This window comes from Podarcis gaigeae (assembly GCF_964106915.1).
Source record: "Podarcis gaigeae genome assembly, chromosome: 2".
In the NCBI taxonomy this organism is placed as follows: domain Eukaryota; kingdom Metazoa; phylum Chordata; class Lepidosauria; order Squamata; family Lacertidae; genus Podarcis; species Podarcis gaigeae.
In genome coordinates this window covers 42,351,411-42,374,875 of record NC_139679.1, presented here as the reverse complement: position 1 = coordinate 42,374,875, position 23,465 = coordinate 42,351,411, and the positions used below count along the sequence as shown (strand labels likewise).

The window sequence follows — 23,465 nt, the reverse complement described above, 5'->3', positions numbered from 1 at the left end:
GCAGGACATTGAGATTGAAGCAGAAGTTGATTTATTGAGAAGACACAGACACATTTAAGTGCATTATTAACTCTGAGCAAAGTTGCAGCATATTGTTCAGTCAATAGGTGGGTGTACTGGTGCAGCCACCTACCAGCAATACATAGGGCAGGTTTTCCTTGGTCCCTGTGCCTGTAGATTGACTATGCAGTGAAGGGGACTCTACTTGGAAAACTTAGACTCAGAAGCCACAGCTTCACCATACACAAGGAGTATATCTGGATGGATTTTATCCTAGATCAGAAGTCCTGATCCCCATTGCAACCCAGATGTTTGGCCTGCTCAAGTACACAAAGTGAATGGCACCCAGCTTGGATCATGAAGATCACTGCAGAGGTCTCCTTTGAGAAAGTTTTCAATTGTGAACTAAGCTGCATAATCAGGAGTGAAGGGTCACTGTTGGATAAAGTAGACTAAGCTTAAGGCTATCCACAAAGAATATTCAACACTATATACTTTTTAATGGACTTAATCTAGAGGGAGATGACTGACAGGCTGCCCCCAAACCAAATTACCGTAAAGGGCTACTTGGGTCGCCCTGAACAATCAAAGCAGCTGAGGATTAGAGAATATGTCCCCAAAACTAACTAAACCTTCTTACAGGATCTGCTGGAACTTGGTGGGAATGAAGAATTTGCTTCACCCCAGGGACGTGGGTGGCACTGTGGTCTAAACCACAGAGCCTAGGGCTTGCTGATCAGAAGGTTGGCGGTTCGAATCCCCACCACGGAGTGAGCTCCTGTTTTTCAGTTTCAGCTCCTGCCCATCTAGCAGTTCGAAAGCACGTCAAAGTGCAAGTAGACAAACAGGTACTGCTCCGGCAGGAAGGTAAACGGCATTTCTGTGTGCTGCTCTGGTTTTGCCAGAAGCGGCTTAGTCATGCTGCCCACATGACCCGGAAGCTGTCTGCGGACAAACATCGGCTCCCTCGGCCTATAGAGCGAGATGAGTGCACAACCTCATGTTTTCCCTACCTGGTGACACTCTGCAGAATTTTCTTCTCATCCTGGTCCAGGCACACAGCAAAGGAACAGTTCACCCCAATAATCTGGACCTTGTCCACTTTCATCTGAGACACACTGATTTGCTGCAGAAGAAAAATCAGTCAAATTATTGGTGGTGGTTACAGCAGCAGGGAAATTCACCAAGGCTAAAAGCATTCTTGCCCACCCAACAACACCATGAGATGAAAATAAATCCACAAAGGGTCAAGACCCACAGGTCAGGCTACCTGATTGAAACTCTTCTTGGACTTGGAACTCTGCCTCTTGATTACCTCTGTTGCAGTGAGATTTAAGCATTCGGTTTTTGAATCTGGAAGAAACAGGAAAGGAGCTATACTAGTATATGGAACTTTGAGAACAACACCTTCCTCACGGTAAAGTCAATTATGGTCCCTCCAGACATCCTTTTTATTGTGCATTCATGATTATTTGTGTTCTGATTGTATCAGGATGGTTATACATGATCCTGCTTTCAATACTCTGTGCCTGCAGAGGTTTTAGGGCAGACATGTTTCCAATCTGTGCATGTTCCATAGCTACCTACTGAAAGCCTGTCACTTTTCATACCACACATGTCCCGGAGGTGGGTGATGTCTCACTTTTGTTGCACTTTGTGCAAGAGTGCCCCTCCAGACGTCAATAATGCAGCAGTGTGAGGAACTGAGATATGAAAGTTAAAAGCTAAATGGCACACTAAACCTAGGTTATGGACACAACAATGGAATGTCTAGGCATGCTTTTGTATAAAAAGAATACAAAGCTGAAAATGAATGAACTGCAGCTAAAATATCATGTTCATTTTTCACATGGTCTAGTCCTTCCCCTGCCCACCCACCCCCCTAATATTCTTAAGAGGGTCTCTTCTCCAGTCTTCAGAGAGTAGCTGGAAATGGGGAGGCAGAAAAAGGTCCTCCTTTCCTTCCACTCTGCAGTTTTAATCTGAAATCTCAGGCATGTTACTGCGCCCAGAGCTCAGAAATGGCTTGCACTAATGAAATTTCTTGTCACAAAATGTGCCTAGAACAATGGGAGTTTCGAACACTGTGATGCGGTAACACTAGGAAATAACAACTAGTAGAGTTGAATGATGTGTGGATGGTTTAGCATCAACCTGCCACTAATGCACTATTACTGCACTAGTGACACGTTGCAGAATGCACCCTCAAAAAAGCACCAGTCTGGAGGGACCCTTAAGAGCCCATTATAGAAGAAGCCACACACAGTTACATTTTATGGACAGCAGGGCTGCTCTGCAAAAGTTCTGTAAGCTTCAGGAAGAAGTCTATGAAAGGTGTAGTCCAGCGGCTACAGTTTCTGCAGCACCTCAATACACCCTTGACTCCAAAACTTATCACATTTTCATCTCCCATCCCTCCTCCTCCTTCACCACCATAGTATCAAATACCAATGTGTTAGTTATCTTAACCTCAATCCCTTTCCCTGGCACATAATTTGGGGGCAAATGCCACCATATGCCACACTTTTCTGCAGTGCCTTCCCATTTCACACCTTACAAAATCCAAGAACCAATCTGTGATGTTCTGCTAGATGGTTCCTAAAAATGTATTTCCGTGAGAAAACCCCACTCAGTCTATGCAAGCAATTAAAAGTATTTCAAATTGAAAGCCAGTTGCTTTATAGTGGGCTAAAAATAGAATTTCTTTAAAAGAGCTGGACCAGCGTCAACCCCGAATTTCCTGCAGAAGGTGAGCCAGAGCCCTTGCAGCATTAGCCAGAAAGTTTGTGACACCCTGTGGCCAAGTGCATTACTGCATGACTCTGGCAGATTAGTTCTGAAGCTAGCTCTCAAGCTGTTTTTAAAAAGCAAAAGGGAAGGGATGAAAAAGGAAGTTGCAGCATTTGGTCAACAGAAATGCAACATGCAGAAGTAGTAATCCAGGTGGGTTGTGGTTTGGGGTCTGGCCTACATTCCTATGCCAACTGTCCCACTATCTGTAAGAGGTTTTGAAATCCCCAAGGGGCTAACTACACATGTAACAGAGCAAGACTGTGTGGATTTTGTGTGCAGCAGCCTTTTCCTTGCCTGGCAGAACTGGCATAACTCCATTCCAAATGTGCATGTCAGCAGCTTCCCTTCAATATGCTTCAGCAAAACAAGGAATCATCAGAATAAGACAACAGCTTATATATTTATATAGAAATACACACACGTGACAAAACAGCTTGCTCACAACACACACACACACACACACACACACACTGAGAAGAGCATGCTCATCTACATCAGGAGCTGCCTTTGTTGCAAAGGGCTTCTCCAAATCACCTGGCCCATTCTCCACCTAAGTGCTGGGAGAAGGTAGCAAAAAGTCATGTTCACCCTAGCATAAAGACTCACCAAGCTCTTCTTGTTTCTTACAGGTCTTGCTGAGATTGATGGTCGTGCAGACTTTCTGAATGTCATTCCAGCGGCTCCGTCCACTGACTGCTCTCTGGAGGGATCACACAGCACCCCAGTTATTCTCTAGTCTGTGGAAGCACGCAAGAAAGGGGGGGCAACCACTGCTCACAGCCCCAGCCCCATCTAATTAAAACATTCTCCAAAAGTGCTTCCAGAGTGCAAGTCTTTCGCTCACATGTGGCTTCTTCATTCCCTGTATTTCACCTTTCTGCAGCTGGTCCTCTCCTTTCCAGCCCAGCTAAAGGACTAGGCTTGAATATTAGAGGCAACCATCAGCAATAGGAGCAAGCAGCAGCTGCTACCTCTGAATTACCTTGCTGTAGGCGATCTGTAGTGTTAGTGGGATTGCTTCTCTGTCTCCATCTATGCCCAGTCGCTTGCAGCCTGGACCTGCACCAAAAAAAGGGGGGAAGAGAGGAGGTAGGATCTTGTTACAGACAAGGGCTATGTAGTGCAGAGTCTCTTGTAATGTATCCCAGGACATTATACTCAAGAGCAAAGGGAAAGGCAGATGCAATGTAAGGGCAAGTTCTTCAGCAGCAGAACAAACAGATGCGCAAATCAAAAAACTGAAAAGCTGCCCCAGTCATCAGCATTGCCTCTGCATGTCCCAGGCTCACCACCCCATACTCTGCTGCCACATTCCCCAGTTCAACTGGAAGTAACTTCGCAGAATTGATCTACCTACTCTACATAGGTGTCTGAGACAGGAAAAGAACACACCCCATCCTGTGAAGGTAGAAAGAAAACCAGGCTCTCCATGCCCCCCTCTATTCTGTTGCATGTTGCAGAGGGGGAGGAGAAGGAGCGGGTGATCCTCTTGTTTCTGCTGCTGCCCACAGCTGTGTTAACTTTCCCCAGCAGGAGGAGATGGCAGCAGAGGCTACCAGATAGACAGATGAGTCCAGTACAGGCAACAGGCCTCAAGAAGAGGAGGAGAGGCAAGTCTAGCGTTGGAGTTTCCAGTAACAAACATGTCTGTCAGTACAACTGCAAAAGGTCCTCTTGTGTAGTGGTTAAGAATGGTGGACTCATAATCTGCTGAACCAGGTTTGCTTCCCCGCTCCTCCACATGCAGCTGCTGGGTGACCTTGGGCTAGTCACACTTCTCTGAAGTCCCTCAGCCTCACTCACCTCACAGAGTGTTTATTGTGGGGGAGGAAGGGAAAGGAGATTGTTAGCCGCTTTGAGACTCCTGAAGGGGAGTGAAAGACGGGATACCAAGTCCAAACTACTCTTCTTCTTCTTCTTCTTCTTCTTCTTCTTCTTCTTCTTCTTCTTCTTCTTCTTCTTCTTCTTCTATAGTGTTATGTCTGTATTCACCAAGAATTTCAAAGGTGCCTAATCCTAGCAGTGTATTAATAGGAGAATACCCATCCCAGCAGGTCATCATGCTGTCCAAATTCTCAATTTGCTGCTTTTTCTATGGGTTAGGAATTTGGTTTCCTCCTGCCCACCTCTGTTCTCCCCTTCAGGGGAATAGCTATGTTAGTTTGTTGTAGACATCTATCAGAAGCATACCTGAGGCTTTGATGGCCCGTGTGGCTGCTGAGTGGCCCAGCTCTAGGGAGTGAATGAAGATCTCTGTCCTCGTCTGTCCTCCAATGAAGGTGAGCTGCGGAATTGAGGAAGGAAGAGGTCAATCCAGCATTTCTGAGACACCCTATTCAGCTCAGCCCTTCTTTAGGTCAAACATTTTCTAAGAACAACCCAGTAGCTTAGGGGCAAAAATGGAATTCTAATTAACAGAGTTCCCATACACAACTTTTTAAACACAGACCAGGTCCTTTCAAAGGCATCTCTGAAAAGAAGAACACAAGGACCCAGAGTTATATGCTGCTGAGGAAGTCACTCTATGCAGTATAACAAATAGGCTTGAAGAAAGGAAGCCACCATCAGTGTGTGTGGAGGCCACACAGAGTTGGCTTCAAGAGCAGCCACAAGCAGAAGATTGTGTCTGGCAGTTGCTTCGTATTTACACAGTGACTTCATTCAGATTGTGGTTCAGTCATCAGACATTTACAACGAGTATCAGTCACTTATGTTCACACACTTTTTCATTTCTCATTTCAGGGTAAACCAGAGTTTGTTATCTTGTCTGAACTGGGTAAAATAAGATTATGACAAACCATTGCTTGCCTTAAACTAGAACTGGAAGCCTCAGTTTGAACTGGGTTTCCAGCCCTGGATTGGAGATGAGCTGGGATTTGCCTAAAGATCACATGAGCCTGACAACCATACATCTGGGTCCTCTCCAAGAGCAGACAATTGTTCTCTGATGGGACCCATATCAATTTCCTATGGAGGGGCTTCCAATTTTCCTGTCATTAAGGCACAGACAACATTTTTAGTAGACAGGGGAGAGTGTGTGTGTGTGTGTGTGTGTGTGAGAGAGAGAGAGAGAGAGAGAGAGAGAGAGAGAACTGATTGTGGCCACCACATTGCAAGTTATCTATATTTGACAAATGTGACTGTTACAGAGTGAAAGTAGTGGCTCAGATCATGGAGGCCCAGCCTGGCCAAACACAAGGCAGGGGACACACAGTTGCTTCTCATCTCTCCAGCAAATATGAAGTGAGTCTTTAGCTGTGTGGCCAATCCCATGAGGCTTTAGGACCAAACTCACCTCTACCTGATAGACCTGCAGCAACACTGGGCGGGTAGCAAAACGACAGTAATAAAGGATCATGTCAGCAAGGATGGGGAGCTGCTCTGCTGTATCTTCTAGGGGCTCACCCTCAGGTTTGGCAGATTGCTATGGAAAGAGCAAAAAGTGAACAAACCCCTCATTCACACACACAGGTCTAGGCCAAGGATGCCATGGTGATTCAACTGCAGCACCTACTCTAGTAACTCTTTCTTCAGCAACATAAGCAGCTTCCTTATCCCAAGTCAGACCATTGGTCTCTCTAGCTCAGCATTGTCTAAACTCACTGGCACTGGTTTTCCAGGGTTTCAGACAGGCATCTCTCCCCAGGACTTGCTGAGGACTGAACCCATGACTTTCTGCATGCAAAGCAGGTGTTCTACCACTGAGCTCTGGCATCCTCCAAGAGCAAGAGAGGTGTCAACATTTGAGCATCCTGTGGCTATTTGCCTGAAAATGTGCACCACTTGGTCACAACAATTCTGTTTAAAAACAGAATCGCCAACCACTGCAGAAAAAATGAGAACAGCATAAGTATTCTCAGCAGCTGCCTTATCTTCAGTGCTTTACTTTGAAGAAGAACCCCTTCTTCAGGCAGATACATGTAGATGGGGAGAGTGCTCCATACAGCCCCCATAGGAACACAGCACCAACAGCTGGTGGGTGGTGATGGCAACATCAGTGAGTGGGCAGCTAGTTGGGCTAGCTGAGGAGATGGCAGTGGTGATGGCAATCTGTAGCCTTGAGCATGGCCCTAAACCCACACTGACCCAGCACCTAAGCTCAAAGCATGGGGGAGATGACTGAGCGTGAGCTCATAGGACACTGCTACACCATGAGGCCTGGATCTTACAAAAAGAGAGAGCACTGCTGTTTTAGAGCATAAGAAGTATAGAGTTTAGGACCTACCTGGCATAGAACATTTGTGGGAAGGTTCATTAGCCCAAGAACATTGCGCTCGTACCATGGATCCAGCATACCAATGTAGATCGAGATATCGTTTGTGCTGCTCTCCACCCCTGCCAAACTAGGATCCTGAAAATCAAAGAAAGAAGCATAGCCCATTAGCCAGCTTGCTGCTATCGATGGCCAGGTCTCACCAGAATCATAGCAAGAGGATGCCCAAATTGCTCCCAACATCGAAAGAGATCAAGGTTGAAATTCCTGCTGGGAAAGGTTCTTGATTCTTAGGGTGGAGGCACACAAGACAGGCTATCCCCACTATCTCAGATAATGCAAGTAGGTTCTTTCCAAAAGAAGGCACCCAACAAGCACGAGTAAAAGCTAAAAGTGAAGATATTGTGCCTCCTGGCATAATGGAACATGCCCCCTGGAAGCCTGCCATTCCCCAAATGCATACCATTGATCCACAGGCACGGGAATGTGGATCTCCTGGAGAAGGAGGAGGGTAGGTCAATGCAGATGAGGTAGGGCCACTCCTCTTCACAGGGACATAGTAAAACTGCAGTTTGAAGTACCGAGTTAGCCAGGGGCAGCTGCCTTCCTGAGATCTGCAGCGAATGAATAGGAATGGACACATGGGAAACAGTGAGATGGAGACCACCCTGCTACAGCCTTCAGTCCATAGTCCTAACTAAGCCCAACAAGCCTCCCTATTTGTCCAAGTCACACCCACCTGCCCTACACCTGGTCACCAGGGCTCACAGAATGCTGTGCCATTGATCACATGGTTTGATTTGAAACCCAGCAGGCTAAACTGGAACACCTGACAACATTGCAATTTCAGCTGATTGACACATGGGTGGTCATGACTACCTATCAAACTCAGCCCGTGGGGAGGGGATCCAGACAGACCCAGTTCCCCACCCCTATGCTACAGTCTGCTAGCATCCATCAAGAGGTATAAAAGAAGGGTACAGTACTGTAGTAGTTAGGCATACTGCAGAGCTCAGAACCCATGTCGGAGGCCATTTTCATGACATATTGGTGGCATGAAAGGGTAAGGTAGGATATTAATTGATGGTGTGATGTGAAACTCCAGAGGGGACCTTATCACCCATTTCCTTGTGCCAAAGGTAGGTAAGCAGGATGTTAAGAGGAAATCCCTCCTGTGTCTGCCAGCTGATCCCTTAACAGGGACTCAGCAAGTAGAGGAGATCACCAGCAGCCAGCAGGCTGTTCTGCCACTTACTTAAGATTGCTGTAAGCCCGGGCCACTTTCCCAGAGATGCGGTCAGAGCCAAACACGACCACCCGCAGCGTTGCGACCTTGGTGTCCTCGTCGCAGCTCAGGAAGGGCCTGCGCTGGACACAGGCATTCTGTGGCACACGGGTCTGGAAAAGTGTGGCGCTCAGTGCATGCTGTGGCAGAGAGTGTGCACGCCGTGAGCGTGTGGGGATGCGCTCTTTGACCACGGGGTTGTAGAGGCTCTCGGCTCGGCGCAGCGGCAGTGAGAGCGACGCCACCTCAGAAACGTCCCGCAATTCCCTGCCCAGGATGAGCTGGCTCTTGCTCTTGAACAGCTTGATTATCCTGTTGCTCAGGCGATACCGGTGCCTGGGAGATGCCTTCTCCTCCTTTGGATCCAGGCGGCCCATTGGCTCAAGGGAGCTCTCATCACTGTCCTCCACATAACCACTGTCTGTGTAGTCCTTCAGGCTGGAGACAAAAGTCTTCAAGGAGTTTTTAGAGGCCAACAAGAGCTCAGAGTCTTTGGAAAGGGCGGAGAGGACTGGTTCCTGCGAGTCACGGGGACTGACCTCCGACAATATGGAATACACAGATTCCTTGGAGACAGCAGCCAGGGAAGTCAACAGAGAAGTTCTTTCTGGACAGTAGCCATCAGCTTCTTCTTCCTCCTCCTCCTCCTCATCTTCCAAAACCACAGGCTTTGGGAAGTGCCCCTCTTTGTCTAGTACCTCATTCAAGATGTCTGCAAAAGGGACAGAGGTGCAAAATTAGGAATAGAAAAGGAGAAAATGTATAGAGTTTTAAATTTGAGATTGCTTTTATACGCTCTGCTCTAATAGCACCCACTTTAGATTTGGAGATGTAGTAGGGCACAAGGGTCCCACTAGATCACAGCTGATGTTGCCAGGATTATCACCCCCTGGGGAAAAGAAACATACACAGCTGTGCGTGGGGAGCCATGTTGGGGCCAAGGAACATCTCCTGGAATCAAGCCAAACTTGCTTACATGTTTCCAAGCTTACCAAAGTTATCCTTATCCCATCTGTAGGTGTAACACCGGGCAACAGGGATGGGGATCAGGTGGAGCTTACAAGGCTGGACTTCCCCTAAAGAGACAAGCAACCAGAGGTTAGGAGTGCAACATGCTCCTTCAGGATGGTATGGAACTGACCACATCCAAACATGCCCACCCACACCCCCCAAGGAAGAAACTGCCCTAATAATTTCCCACCTGTGATTTCAGGCAGCCCAGCTGCCTTTGCAATCTCCAGCAAAGCAGATTCTAGCTGCTCCTTAGCCATGGAAAGGTCATTGCTGGTGGCAGCTGCCAGCTCCTGAGCTTCTGTGGTGCTGGCAAATATCTCCATGAGCTTTTCTAAAGGTTTCAACTGGAGAGAGAGAGAGAGAGAGAGAGAGGTCAGCAGAAGATCTGTCTGGTATCTTAGCATCCATTTCACACACTACACAATATACAACAGGTGGGAGGACACGGTTTAACCATGATGCATACACTGTGCTGCCCTGTTCTGAGCAAGGAACAGGATCACAGAGTTTAGGCAGGAGGATTTACATTTAAGTAAATATCCTGCAGTGCTGCAAGGACACACACACACACAGAGAAAAAAATGCTGTGGTTTTTGGGGCAAATCCAATCTACTTCCTGAAATAAATAGTCAACCTGCAAACAATGCGAGGCAAGTTATTCAGTATCCTTCCTTCTCTCACCCTTTGACCCAAGCCACTTTCTTAGCTATGCCAGTTTTGATTCATTTGCCATCAAAACGTTTGCTTCTTCAAGACTGAAAACTCCTGGAACTTAAGGATCGCTCAGTAATCATTCCACAGAGCTATGTATCTTAAGACTGACACCCACTGCCTGCCTGGCACATCCAAGGCCCCAGGCCACACAGCTTTCTCTACCTTGAGAACTTCACGTAGTCTTGTCAGGTCACATTTGGTCCCAAAGTTAGCTTGGTAGATGTGCTCCAGGAGTGTCACCAGTACCGTGTGCTGGGAGTGCTCTGCCGTGCTCAACTTTTCAGCGACTGAGAGAAACTCCCCATCAACCTCTGAAGGGTTCAGCAACAGGACTGTTCTGTGGGGGTGGGGGGTGGGGAATAGGTAAGAGAGAAGAGGCAATAGGACGGCAAGCTGTTAGCGGCCCAATTCAGAAATGGAGAGACTCAACGTTTATCTGTGGCTGGGGCCACAGATCATTTGCATAATCTATGAGCTATTGGAAGGCAGGAGAAAAAATGCAGTGGCTCCATACTTCAATTAATTCACATCAAAGCACCAGCAGATGGCACAGTTTTTCTGTTTTTCTACACCCACTCCCCTTCTATGAACCAGCATGCTTAGAAAACATAGCCTGGCATTGTTGAGATAGCTAGCAGTTATAAGACTGCAGAGAAATAATCATAATCTACAACTAGCCCTCCCTATCCATGAACAACTGTTAACCATAAACATATCATGTCTGAAGGGGTGGTAGATTGAAAAGGGGCAGTTGTAGACTTGTCTGCAACTCAGCAGACAAACATCAATTTAGGGTCAGACACAGGTCACTTCAGAGTCTGGGCTGATCCTGTACGTATCCATTATACTCCCACCATCCACATTCCTTTCCCAAACTGTACCTATTTGAAGGGAACAGAGACCTCCTAACAACAAAGCAAAATTCCCATGATTCTTTAGGGGAAGCCATGGCTGTTTAAGTGGCAGGATTCTGCTAGTGCAGTTGGGACCTACGACCTGCCAGGTTTCAAGCCTGCCTACAGTCACCCCACCACCACTGGTCTGGGGGCCATATCTTTTGTCTGGGGGGTTTCACAGCTACTCAGTAGTGATGGAAAGTCACTCTGCATACACAGGGGACTCTTTCATTTATCCTTCCTTCATATAGTCCAGGGATTTCCTCTGTTACCTGAAATAAATGCTGGGGCTGAGCCCTGGTACAAGCCAAGCCCTGAGCAACAGGAGGACCTGGGAAATTTAAAGGACAATATACCACAAAGTTCCTTCCCTTTCCTAACCCACAGAAAGCAGTCATGATTCCTGCATGATACTTACACAATGGAACTCTCACAGCTCTTTGCAGACAGACCCTGCTCTGCCCTAACCAGCCTTTGAAATGAAATCCCTGTTAAAAGAAAGAGAAAGTTGTTAAAACACAGCAGTGGCATCCACTTCTCACTGAGACCTCACAGAACTGGTGGGCTCAGGTGGAAGAGACAGGTGAACCCCACAGGGGCAGGGGTGAATGGAAGAAGGAATTCAGCTTGAATACCACTCTTCACCATTATGTATCTAACTCCCAAACAGTTTGACACACAGTGGTTTTTTTTTACCAACATTGATTTCCCCAAATGTGTAGAGCTATGCAGAAGAAAGAAAGAAAACATATACAATTTGCTTGCAGCAGTTAAACAACCCATCAGACCAATTGCCTCTCATCAAATCTGTTGGGCTGAAGGATCCACCATGCAAGGTGAACAAAAAGCATAGAGCAGCTTTCCAAATCTCTCAGCCTTGGAGAAAGATAGCTTCAAGTCAGTCCACCAATGGAATTGGAAAGTTTTGCATTCCCCTCTTTAGGAGTGCTCAGCTACTGCTTGCTTTCAATAATTCACCACTGCACAATTCTGTCTCTAGCCATTGCACATTGAGAAAGTGCTACCTACGTGACATCCACTACTCCAACAGTTCTTCCATGTTCCACAAATATTCAAGCCATTTCCAGTGCAGCTTCTCCGCTTTTGAAACAGTCCAGCCGAAGGACATGCACCCCACAGAGCAATTCTTACTTACCCACTCAAAAACTCTCTATTGCGTGTGGTCACATGGTTTGCAAGGAAGCAATAAGGTAGTAACTAGGCCCATTTCACATTGGCAACATACATTTGAAGTGCATGGTGTCTCCGAGGTTTACACCTCACAGAGCTACAATTCCCAACACCCTTAACAAAGTACAGTTCCCAGGGTTTCTTTGGAAGGAAACCATGTGCTTTAAATGCATGGTGTGGATGAGGCACCTGTTTTTTAAGGCACCAGTAGCTACTGGCCCCCTGGATATTTGCACCCTTCGACATTTGACAAGATAAATCAGATTAACAATTGCAGGCACTGCATAATGAAAAAGCTTACTGAACTCTCTCAAACTTCAGCTTCCCTAAGAACTCCAATAGTTCAATTTAAACTGTGATGATTTACTGAAAGGTCTTATAGCAGAAGCAAGGAATCGGCAGCCTTAATGAGGAAATGAAAAAGAGACACCCTGTATTTCACCTCTAATGGCATTAATAGGCTCTTCCAAGGTAGATCTGACACTGAATCTGTTGCAGGTTGTAACACAATGCTGGGCACCCAGGCACTTTCTAAGAAAGCCTCTCCATTTAATTGGGGAAACTGCTTAATGAGGAGTAACAGAAGGCTGGCTGCCAGCATGGCCTAATTAAGAAGCTCCCACTGCATAAACTATAAGAACCCTTATGAGTGCTGATAATCAACGGGAGCAGAGTCTAAGCTCATTAAGCAGAGGCTGCACCATCGTTCACGAGCAGAGACCAGAGGTCCCAGTGTATCATATGGAAATTATCTGACACAGTTACCCATTCAAAGTCCAAGTCTACCTGAATGGATTCTCTGTTGTTACTGGAGCATTTCGATGAGCTATTCATCCCCTTTCAAGTGAAGCTGGAGGGTAGGAGAGCAATGGAGTGCAACCACATCCATTGTGCCAGGCAAATGACTTTGCACAAGAAACGTTCTATCCTTGGGTGGAAACCATGGGCTTATAAAAGGTCAGAGTACTGAAAGGAGCTCTCCAGCCTCTGGTTCAAATCCTCCTTCAGAAGGGGGAACCTTAGACAAACCACTGTACTCCCATTTTTAATCCCTACAGGAAGATACTACCCTCGCTGGAATGTGTCCTCGAACTGAGATACTGCATGGCTGAAATGTAGCCTCCTGTCCAAAGGCTGACGCTGCATCCCTTGTTCCACACTTCGTTTCTTCTCTATTTTCGCCTCTGGCCCTGCCTACTTTTACCAGCACTGGTATGTGGCCCTTGGAAGGCTGCCATCTAGGGAATTTTGCCCTTGGGCAGAAAAACGTTCCCCACCCCGATATAAAATGCTAAAACAAGAGTGGCACCTTCCAGATTAAGAGATTTATAGTAGCATACACTTTTGTGTGCTGGGGCTTTATTACAGATGTGGACAGTCCATCAGCCCACCTGGATTTTCCTCAGCGAGTTAAAGTGCTTTCTTCTCTGAAAGTAATATAAATGACTAAACAAATCTGCCTTGGATGCTTTAGCTGAAATTCCTGCATTGCAGGGAGTTGAACCCTGGGGTCCCTTCCAGCTCTACAATTCTATGATTCTAATCACCTTTATTTGATGGGCCTTTTGTAAATAACCCACCCAATATGGTCTATAATGCATCTTGTTTCAGAACCAATACTGTTGATATGCAAGCACTGAGTAAGCTTCTTTCATCAAGATACAGCCTTAATGCTTTTACCCTATGTGCTGGCACCATTTGCACACCATGCAGCATGCCAGCAGGCTTATGGTGTGGGATGAAGCCACCACACTCATATAGGCATGTGCATGAAACACCCTCCAAAAATGTTGTGCTTGCTGTAGAGAGTGCCTCTACATGAACACATATGGCTATGAGTGTTTTAAAAATCAACTATCAGGATCACTGTCTTGACTATAATTGCATTGTTGGAAATAACCCTTGCCACAATGTATGCAGCCCACTCCAGTTCATAGCACAGAGTTAGCTTCAATGCCGATAGGGCCCATAAATGTACTGGTGCAACTTTAGGTTTCTCAGAAATTCATCAACACCAAGCACACACCCCCCCCCCAAGAAGGAAGAGTCAGCACCACAGAGGGCTGAAGGAATCCTGCTGGAAGCAGACAATCTGGATCCTTACCTGGGGCTTTGAGTTCATTGCTGATGAAGGTCAGGAGCTCCTGGCAGATATTACAGTATGGCATAGGCCAAGTGAGGAAGTCTTGGTATGTCCTCATGGCTCTCAGAAGGAAATCTGACTCTGAAGGAAAGTGTGGTGTCTATAAAGAAAATAGCAGTGGTATAAATAGACCAAGAAATGGAGGCCAGCATCTCCTTATCTTCTTCCAGATATAGGAATTCAGCAACTTTAACCATGCACATTTCCCACCACCAGCTTCAGCTGCCAGCGCTGTGATCAAGTTCATTCAGCAAAATCCCCCCCCCCCTCCTGCCAAGGAAGCCATTGGAGAAAAAGAAGACGGGCTGATGCTACATGGGCTCAATTTCAAGTTTCCCCTGCTGAGCAACAGTGCTGAATGCTTTGAGTGATAGCCCCAAAAGATGTGCACACACCACCATCAAACACAGAGGAAAGCAAAGCATCAAGGTGAAATCCAAAGTGTAATTTGACTTTGCTGTTAGTCATATAAAGAAACAGAACAAATAAATAGGGGTTTTTTGGGGGGGAGTTCACACACATATAGAATTCATCAATGGATCCTTGCAGCACTCAATTTGCAGTCAACAGTTAGAAGTTCCTCTGTTGAAGAGTACCAATAATTGACATCAGGTGAGACAGAAGCTCTTTGGTGGTGATGAAACCGATCAATCAATGTTACAAGTCAGCACACAATGAGCATGCATGTGTAAACCAGCACTCAGTATCTAGCTAGATAAAAATATCCCAACTAGCAATGGTTCTCCTAAAAATCAGGAATACAGAGGTTGACCTGAGTCAGTAGGGAAACTCAAAGTTTAATCTATGTTTTAATTTTGTATGTATGAATAGCTGTGAGCTCTGTTGAGTCCTACATGGTGAAAAGCTGGATACAATTTTTTAAACAGCCACAGAGCCAATGCCTTCAGCTATTCGTTCCAGCAATGCTGGGACAACTTACACACATGACAGCTGAGCTGAAGAGCAGAGCCAGCGGAGCAAAGAGATCATAGTTGCATTTCTCTTGGACCTGCAGAGGAAGAAAAGAAAGCACAAGAGGGAAGTGAGATTCTGGTAAAACTACCCAAAGAAAAGCTACCCAAACCGATCACCTGGAAGCTTTGGAGGTGATGTGTGACTTGACAAGATTGCTATTTGCTTCTCTCTAGGTAAAGTCTACTCTTCAGGTGTTATTTGTTGCAGTGGCGAGTCGCTCCTCCATGGTGACTTTGAGCCCAGTCACATCATTCATGGGTTCTTCAATCACCTTCTCCAAATGGCCCTCACATTTCAGAAGAGTGTCACTATTTCCTAGCCATTCTAAACAATTTCCCCCCTGTATTTCCCTTTTTGTATATAGAAGGTGTGCCTGGCACACCTTAGTAAACATTCCTGACAATATGGTATTTTTGATCCAGTGGTAGAATATCACTGGGTAAGCTGAGAGAGAGAGAGAGAGAGAGAGAGAACAGGGGGAAGTTCTTACACAGTTCCTCTTTGTCAAGAAGAGAAACCAAGCCGCATTTCAGCAACCAAACATGGTATATTTGCATCTTTAGTCAGAACAGCTGCAAAGGCTGCAAGTTGCACAACAAAATACAACAGAAGCTGCGTGACAGGGTCTCAGTATCACCCTAGCACAGGTAAATTGATATCAAGATCTCCAGGTCAAATTTCTTATGCTGTGGTTTTCTTACGTAAGCCACTGGAAAGCAATAGTCAGACTGCTCAGCCAGTATAGAGAATCATCCGCTTTAAAATGTAGGACTCTGAATACTGCTGCTACTAGTAATCATACTAATTTGTTTGGGGTTTTTTTATTACGTGGAACTCAGCGTAGGGCTAAGTGGGGCATTGTATGAGTCCACTTGCTCAAGAAGACTTCCCCGCACTCCTCCTTACATGTGCCTCCTAAATTTGTTCTGGGGTTTCCCCAACCCTCCAGAGCAGATTTAGTGGGTGCAGAGGGGCACCGGGGGGTGGGGGCGGAGAGGGAAAGTCCAATTGCACAAGGAGACCTTGGTCTGTGAACAAAACAACTTAGGTGCCTCCTGCTCATTACTATTATTATTTCTATCACTATCATTTTATTAATTATTACTATTTTATTTTTTTATAACTGAAGTATCTCCTAGAGAAGGAAGAGGGGTGGTTAGCTCCATGAAGAAGGGAACAACCCTTCTACGGCCCTTTCTGCTCTTGCAAGGCCCTATAATGATGCTGTAGCACATAGTAGCCCCAAGTGCAGTACATTTTCTTCTTGCAGGCTCTCACCTGCTGCAGATTTTTGCATGTTGAGCCACAAGACTATTTTTAGGCCAAAAATTCCTCAGAATAGCCAGGGCAGGGCCTCCATTAAACCCACCAGGAAGTTATACTGTCTGACAACAATTTAAAAAGAAAGGGCGGGGGGGAAACAGCTTCTAAGTAACGGGTTCACAGGAAAACCTGCTACATTCATTCCCTGGGCAGCAACCTTGCTGTGACCCTGTTGCAAACAAGAGTCCTGGAAAGCCTTTTGCATGCCACAAGCTGGGGTCTCCCTTCCTCAATTCCCCACTGGCCTGCCATCACAATAGCTGGGGAACAATGGAGGCAGGGAGCTCAGCCTGCCAAGCAGCTCCCAACATTCTGCCATGTGAGAGACAATTGCTCCCTAATGGGGAGGTGTTGGACAAAGCAGGAAGTAGGAAATCTCCACTTGACTCTGACAGTTGCTGACCCAGGTGTTCTAACTCATTCATTGTCCTCTTTTTCCCAGCAGTGAAATTCAAACCTCCAGATCCAGCATAACAGAGAGCAGAGCTAGGCTCAAGTCAACCCACGATCCTCAAGGACTCTGAATCCCATAGGATCCCAAGCACAGTATCTGCATTGCCACATAAACAGCAAGGTCAACACCGGCTCAAGACATTCTGCTGCAGGGTGGGGAGGCAGTGGGGAGAAGTAATACAAATGGTGTCTTGTGCCCACTCCTTGCAGCAATGTGCAAAACAAAGTAACTGGCAAACTGCTGTCCTTTAAAAGTTCACAGAGACTGCTACTGAGGCCAGATTGTTCTTTAGTCATTTAGTTGTGTCTGACTCTTTGTGGCCCCATGGACCAGAGCATGCCAGGCACTCCTGTCTTCCACTGCCTCCCACAGTTTGGTCAAACTCATGCTGGTAGCTTCAAGAACACTGTCCAACCATCTCGTCCTCTGTCATCCCCTTCTCCTTGTGCCTCAATCTTTCCCAGCATCAGGGTCTTTTCCAGGGAGTCTTCTCTTCTCATGAGGTAGCCAAAGTACTGGAGCCTCAGCTTCAGGATCTGTCCTTCCTGTGAGCACTCAGGGCTGATTTCCTCAAGAATGGATAGGTCTGATCTTCTTGCAGTCCATGGGACTCTCAAGAGTCTCCTCCAGCACCATAATTCAAAAGCATCAATTCTTCGGCAATCAGCCTTCTTTATGGTCCAACTCTCACTTCCATACATCACTACTGGCTTTAACCATAGCTTTAACTATACGGATACCTCACTCTAAAAAAGGGGGTGAGGAACCTGAAGCCCTCCAGGGACTCCAACTTTCATCCGCCTCACTCAACATGACCAATGGTCAGGGATGGTGGGATTTCTGCTCCAGCAACATCTAGAGGGCCACAGGTTCCTTGTCACTACCCTAAAGACATGGCTGACTCCAAGCAGGATTCAACCAACATCAAGTACAGGGGCAGGTTGGTTGGATGGTTTATTATTACCTGTAAAATACTAAACATTTTAAAAATGGGACATATCCACTTATGTGTGGGTTCCCAGGGTGCAAAGGGGGGGGGGAGCAATTCTGTGAGTGACAAACTGACCTAAACTCCAGATTCTGTTTCCAACATACAGAGCAATGAGTTACAAATGGCCTCAAAAACTAGCGACTTCCTCCAGCACATGCTGATGCCATTTTGGAAAGAAGTACTCCCATTGCAAGGTATTGTGTGCATCTACTCTCTTGCTTTAAATTGTTTTAACATGTTGAAACACCATGCAGAGCACAGAACTTGGTCAAAGGCAAACTGAAATCAGCAGCAAGCTGGGCTGATGCACAAAGAAACCAGCCACTTTTCATTCTTATTTGTACTAGAGGTGTTCCAGATTCTTAAGAGAGAGAGAGAGAGAGCATCAGACTGAGCAAGAACTCCCTTTGTACAAATATTCTTCTTTCCTATTGCCCTCTTTGATTTACCTCTTGGGTCTTTTGCAAGATTTTCTCCAGAAGGATGAGGTAGTTCCCTGCATCACGACTGACCAACTCCTGGAGACTCCAACAATTCAGACAAAGCCCAGCTGCCAAAAAATGAAGAAACAGGTCACGTTCTGAGCATGGAACGAATTCCAGAGCACTCAGTGTCCTAACTGCAGAAGACAGATGTTCACTGCAATTTTGAGCAAGATGGGATATAGGCAAAATGAAAGAGATTCACAGACCATAATGAAAGCTACGAAAAGAGATGTGTGTGGAGTCATTAAAAAAAAAAAGATGGGTGACTACTGAGAAAGAAAGCTCATGCACTACTATGTGGATCCAGTTCTTCAAGAGAGAAAATGCATTTACCACCCTATTAGGGATAAGAACAACCTGGAATACAGCATTAGGGAAGCAATGTATTTTTGACCTACACCAATTATTCCCAGTTGGGGTTAATTCATTAGCCTGCAACAAATCATGTGCACTAACTGTTAGGGTAGAGCTGCCTCAAAGTTTCCTATGGCAACATGTCCAAATAATATAAGCAATCCATAATATACATAATTCATTGAGTCCCTGAGGTGAAGCAGTAAAAGCAAAGAGCCATTGCAGCCCATAGACAATACTACTCCCCATCTTCTTCCTGCTACAGGATCTGTGGCAAAGTTTTGCATCGCTTTTGCATCTTTGCGGTTAAATTGCTGGTCCTGCATGGAAGGATTAAAAGAGAGAAAGAGACACATACACACTGAGGCAGTGTGTGCAAACCACACAGGGATGGGCACCACTGTGGCATACTGGTTAATGTGGTTAGGACTGGGGAGGCCCAGGTTCAAATCCCCACTCAAACATGGAGCTAGCTGGGTAGCCTTGGACCAATCACTGTCTCTCAGTTTAAATCAACCTCACAGGGTTGTTGTAGGGATAAAATGGAGGGGGTGGAGAGAGAAGCATGTGTCCCACCTTGAGCTATTGGGGAGGATTTAAGTATTAGAGAATAAGAATCTAAATGGTAGATAGTTGCCTAGCAACTTGGCAACCTCAAGATAATTGGAAGGACGCAGCTGTTACTTGTAATTGCTTTTAGAATGTTGTAAATTGTACTTGTGTTTAGATGTTTTAGTAAATTATAATTGTTTTTAGAATGTTTTGATCTGTTTTTGCTTGTAAATTGTTTATCTGTTTGCTGCTCTGTTTGCTCCTTAGGGGGAAGGGCAGGGTATTAATTCAATTATTGTATTATTATTATTATTAATAATAATAATAATAATAATAATAATAATAATAATAATAATAATAGCAGGGTCAGCATGGAAGGCAAATTCCAGAGCAGCTGGCTACGCTCCTTGCTGTCTCTTACTTAACTTCTGGTACCTTGGTCCTCCCCCTCTAGTTTAGCAAAATAGTGCTAGATCAGCAACAGAGGAAGCTGATACTGCAAGGCTGTATCCAGATGGCAACACACTGCAGCAGCACAGCTTTAAAAAGTTGGGTGGCAGCAGCACCCACATTTGCGGCTGGCAGCTTAAGATGAGCTTCAAGAGATGTTTTTCTTGGAACAGAAACAGTGACTTCTCTTCTGAGGACTGCTTGCCTTCTCCAGCTAGTGCTGCCTGCGTAGGGTGGCATTGATGGTTAGCATTTCCTCTCTCAGTTCTCTGAAAGGCAAGGGCAGCTCATGGCTTGCAACCAGCAATTGCTGTGAAACATTACTGAGATGCTGTAACCCTCATGGCTCCACGTGTGAGCTGCACATGTCCCACTCCATGCCCACCAAACCCTGGAGCAGGCCAATATAAAAATGCGAACCTATAAAGCTGCCTTCCATTGCATCAAGTGGTATCGCAGCACTTTAAGTGCTGCATGGTGTAAATGTCGCCAAGTATCTTCCTGCCCTCCACTCTGTTGTAAGAAAGAGGTTGGAGCAAAAAATCAAGAATATTGAGACAACCCCCCCCCCCAATACATAAAAGCCATGTTGAAAACTAAAGATTGAGGCTGTAGGATGAGGATTTCAAATCAGTAAACTGGCAACATGGCTGCAAAGCCCCAGTTAGCTTCAGACTTCTTTTGAAGCAACTTCGCAAGCTTCCACTCCGAAGCAGCATCTTCCTCTGCTGCCCTTTGGTTCTTGTGATAGCCTTGGTGCTTCTGAAAACATGTCCCATCATGTGGGGCAAGAGCTCAGCACAATGGCCTGGTTTCCACACCACAGTAAGTCAGAGCATAGCTTAGCAAGACCACATGAGAATACTGGCTTCCAGAGATCAACATGCGCTCATTTGGCTCCTCTTCCCATGCTTTTTAGGTCAATGGAGGAAAGCAACAAAACCAAGGTTAGGCTTAGCACGTCTTCCAAACCCAGCATTGTGGTTAAGGTCTCTCCTCCTCAACCACAATCTCCTGTAGTTTAAGGCCATGGTTAAGGAGGAGATACACAGCATTCAAAGCCAAACCTTGACTTAGCTGCTGCACTGTGCTGACCTAAAAAGCCCAGGAAGGAGCAGAGCAGCTGCAAATTCTTCCTTGGGAGCTAGTGCATTTGCACTAAACCATGGTTTGCCTTAGTGTAGTGTGCTAATGTGGCCACTGTTCTACTGATACTAGAATATTTGGGAACATCTGTGATGTTCACCTTATTCCCCAAATTATCAATGAGACATTTTTTACTAGCAGGTGGTTGGTTAGGCTTTCAAGTGCTTTCACTAGAAGGAGGAAAAATCAAGAGAGTTTGGGTAAGAAGGAGGATTAACGTCAGTTCATTGTTTAAATGTTGAATTGCTTCCCTTTTCATTGGTTAATAGTTTGACTACACATGAACAAACATTGCTATTGCAATAAGAATCACTAAAGAGTGGGGGAAAGCATCTAAATATATTTCAATAGCAAACTGAAGAGGAAAGAAAAACCATCCTGATATGGTGATGGGGTTAGTCACCTACCAGTCCAAGTGCTAGCAGAGAAAGTGCTTCTGCTGAGGCCATGAAGGCATCTCTCCAGTGCATGGTGGATCCTGTCCTCTGTGCACGTCGTGTGCTGCATTTTAATTCATCTCCTGTAGATATAAAAAGAAGTCAGAGTTAGCCACACACAAGTGGTAAACATAAATCAAACCCAGTTTTTAGTTTACTCCAATTTTTCCAGTTGGTGTCTAGTCTGCTTCCCAATCTTCTTCTGCTCATGATCATGTAGGATTTTGAGATGCCAGAAAAAGGGAAACAGTTGCCTTCGTTTTGACTTCTCACATAACCCAAAAGGAAAGTTTTGCAACAACAAGAGGGTAAATGAAAATCCACAACTCTGCACCTCCTATACGTTCAAAAGGCATCAAGATAAAAGAGAGGAAAGGATCCGCAGCTGAGCTGCGTTCTACCACGTCCTGTCGTTGCTCCTGTTCATACACATGCATTTTTTATACCAGGATTGGGGAACCTGTGTTCCTCCATATGCTGTTGGACTACAACTCCCATCAGCAGCAAACAGGATGGCTAATTGACCAGCTAGAACTCATGCAATCAGAATTTCAGAGCTACAAGAATCTTTGAAGTGACCTTTGAAGAGCATTTCCTTGCATTTTGACAGGAGTCACTGCATCAAAGTGTTACCAATAACTTGTGGAAGTTAGACAAAGAGTACTTCCATGGGAGAGGTGCATCTAGGACAAGCAGCCAACATGCTCAGGTGGCTTAAAGGTCTCCATACACACACAACACAAGACCATCCTTCTATGGGCAAGTTTACCACTCTAAGATAGCAACAGTACAGAAGAGATTATGTGTACCCAAAGGAGCTCAGGATAGAATAAATAGAAAAGGATATATGCATCCCCACGTTCTCTCAACATCTTAATCACATTTTCATGCAAATGTCAAGGAAAGTGGTGATTGAACAAGGGGCATGATTCACACCCTGAAAGTGGCCTGGAAATAGTCTTCTCTTATGTCAGTTCCTTATGGGACACCACAAAGTGTGATCAGCAGAAGGCTTTCCTTCCCCAATTGGTCACGCACTGGCAGGAAGTCTGACCAGTCCTCATAGCAAATTTGGTCTCTCTCAAAACCCTGGGTTGTGCAATCGAGAACTGACAGCAGAGATAGGACAGGACATTCCCGTAATGTGCAAAAACCACAGGATGCAGATTCTGTTCCTGTCATCGTTTCCTAACACGATGCCACCAGAGACTCCTGCCTTTACATATCAGGAAACGGCTTAGATTTCTATATAAAACTATATAATTATATTAAAGTCATGGCCATGCTCACAAGGCTATGCCTTACTTATAATTAGTCTGCATGGAGCTTTTTTGCTGCCAATTCCCTCCTCCCAATCCCACTTCTGCTATTTCACTGCTCTGTTCTACAGATTTTTGTAAAAGAAAAAGAAAAGGTCCTGCATTGTTCTTTCCCCCTTCAGATCTTATGTTACTCTTTGCTTTTAATTGAATCAATAATATACGCACTACACACAGATTGCCAAAGGCTGTTAACGCCATATCTGAAGGTTTGGTGCACAATGAATCTTCCACTACAAACATGCCTGGCTTGGGTATCATGTTGAGCAAGTATAGAAGCATTTGGCACGTGGCTTCCTGGGGGGGGGGGGAGGCATTTTGCACCACACCAACTAGCATTAGTCATACTTGTCATCGCCATCATTTCAGGCCAAAAAATAGGAATGTGACAATTATCAGTGGGTGACTAAGTATAGTCACTGGCGGAGGAAGGGGGTGCGGTGGGTGCGGTCCACTCCAGGTGTCATTCCTGAAGGGGGTGACACTGCTGTCCTGTCCCCTGTGTTGCTCGCCGCAGGCAGCACCCCCCTGGGACGCTAGCCCCGTCCCTGGGTGCACAGCCTGTGCGCCGCTCCGGGTTTTGGAGCAGCTAGCTCCGCCTCTGAGTATAGTTCATACATCACCTAAGTGTGGTGGTTTCCATTTCCACCCGCCCACCTCTCATATCTATCCAGAGAAGACTCAGAAATGCCTTATTTATACCTGAAGTAGATAGTTGTGCCTTGAGAAA

The 23,465-nt window shown here is 45.7% G+C and overlaps 1 protein-coding gene across 2 annotated transcripts in view; it reads right to left on the bottom strand.

The window, feature by feature from the left end:
• PIK3R5 (phosphoinositide-3-kinase regulatory subunit 5) overlaps positions 1-23,465 on the bottom strand; it is a 53,189-nt gene that overhangs the window by 3,074 nt on the left and 26,650 nt on the right. The window contains exons 2-18 of one of the 2 annotated variants that reach the window (XM_083725821.1): positions 21,387-21,499; positions 18,442-18,542; positions 15,190-15,258; positions 14,211-14,349; positions 11,334-11,403; positions 10,182-10,356; positions 9,493-9,649; positions 9,284-9,367; positions 8,262-9,003; positions 7,470-7,620; positions 7,019-7,144; positions 6,089-6,217; positions 4,984-5,077; positions 3,776-3,852; positions 3,400-3,493; positions 1,271-1,353; positions 1,014-1,126 (exon numbers count right to left, since the gene is read on the bottom strand). In XM_083725821.1, coding sequence (XP_083581947.1) covers positions 1,014-1,126; positions 1,271-1,353; positions 3,400-3,493; positions 3,776-3,852; positions 4,984-5,077; positions 6,089-6,217; positions 7,019-7,144; positions 7,470-7,620; positions 8,262-9,003; positions 9,284-9,367; positions 9,493-9,649; positions 10,182-10,356; positions 11,334-11,403; positions 14,211-14,349; positions 15,190-15,258; positions 18,442-18,542; positions 21,387-21,486 — 2,504 coding nt within the window. In that variant the 5' untranslated portion in view covers positions 21,487-21,499. Of the gene's footprint in view, positions 1-1,013; positions 1,127-1,270; positions 1,375-3,399; positions 3,494-3,775; positions 3,853-4,983; positions 5,078-6,088; positions 6,218-7,018; positions 7,145-7,469; positions 7,621-8,261; positions 9,004-9,283; positions 9,368-9,492; positions 9,650-10,181; positions 10,357-11,333; positions 11,404-14,210; positions 14,350-15,189; positions 15,259-18,441; positions 18,543-21,386; positions 21,500-23,465 lie in introns of both variants that reach the window. The other variant, XM_083725820.1, reaches the window with a different exon arrangement.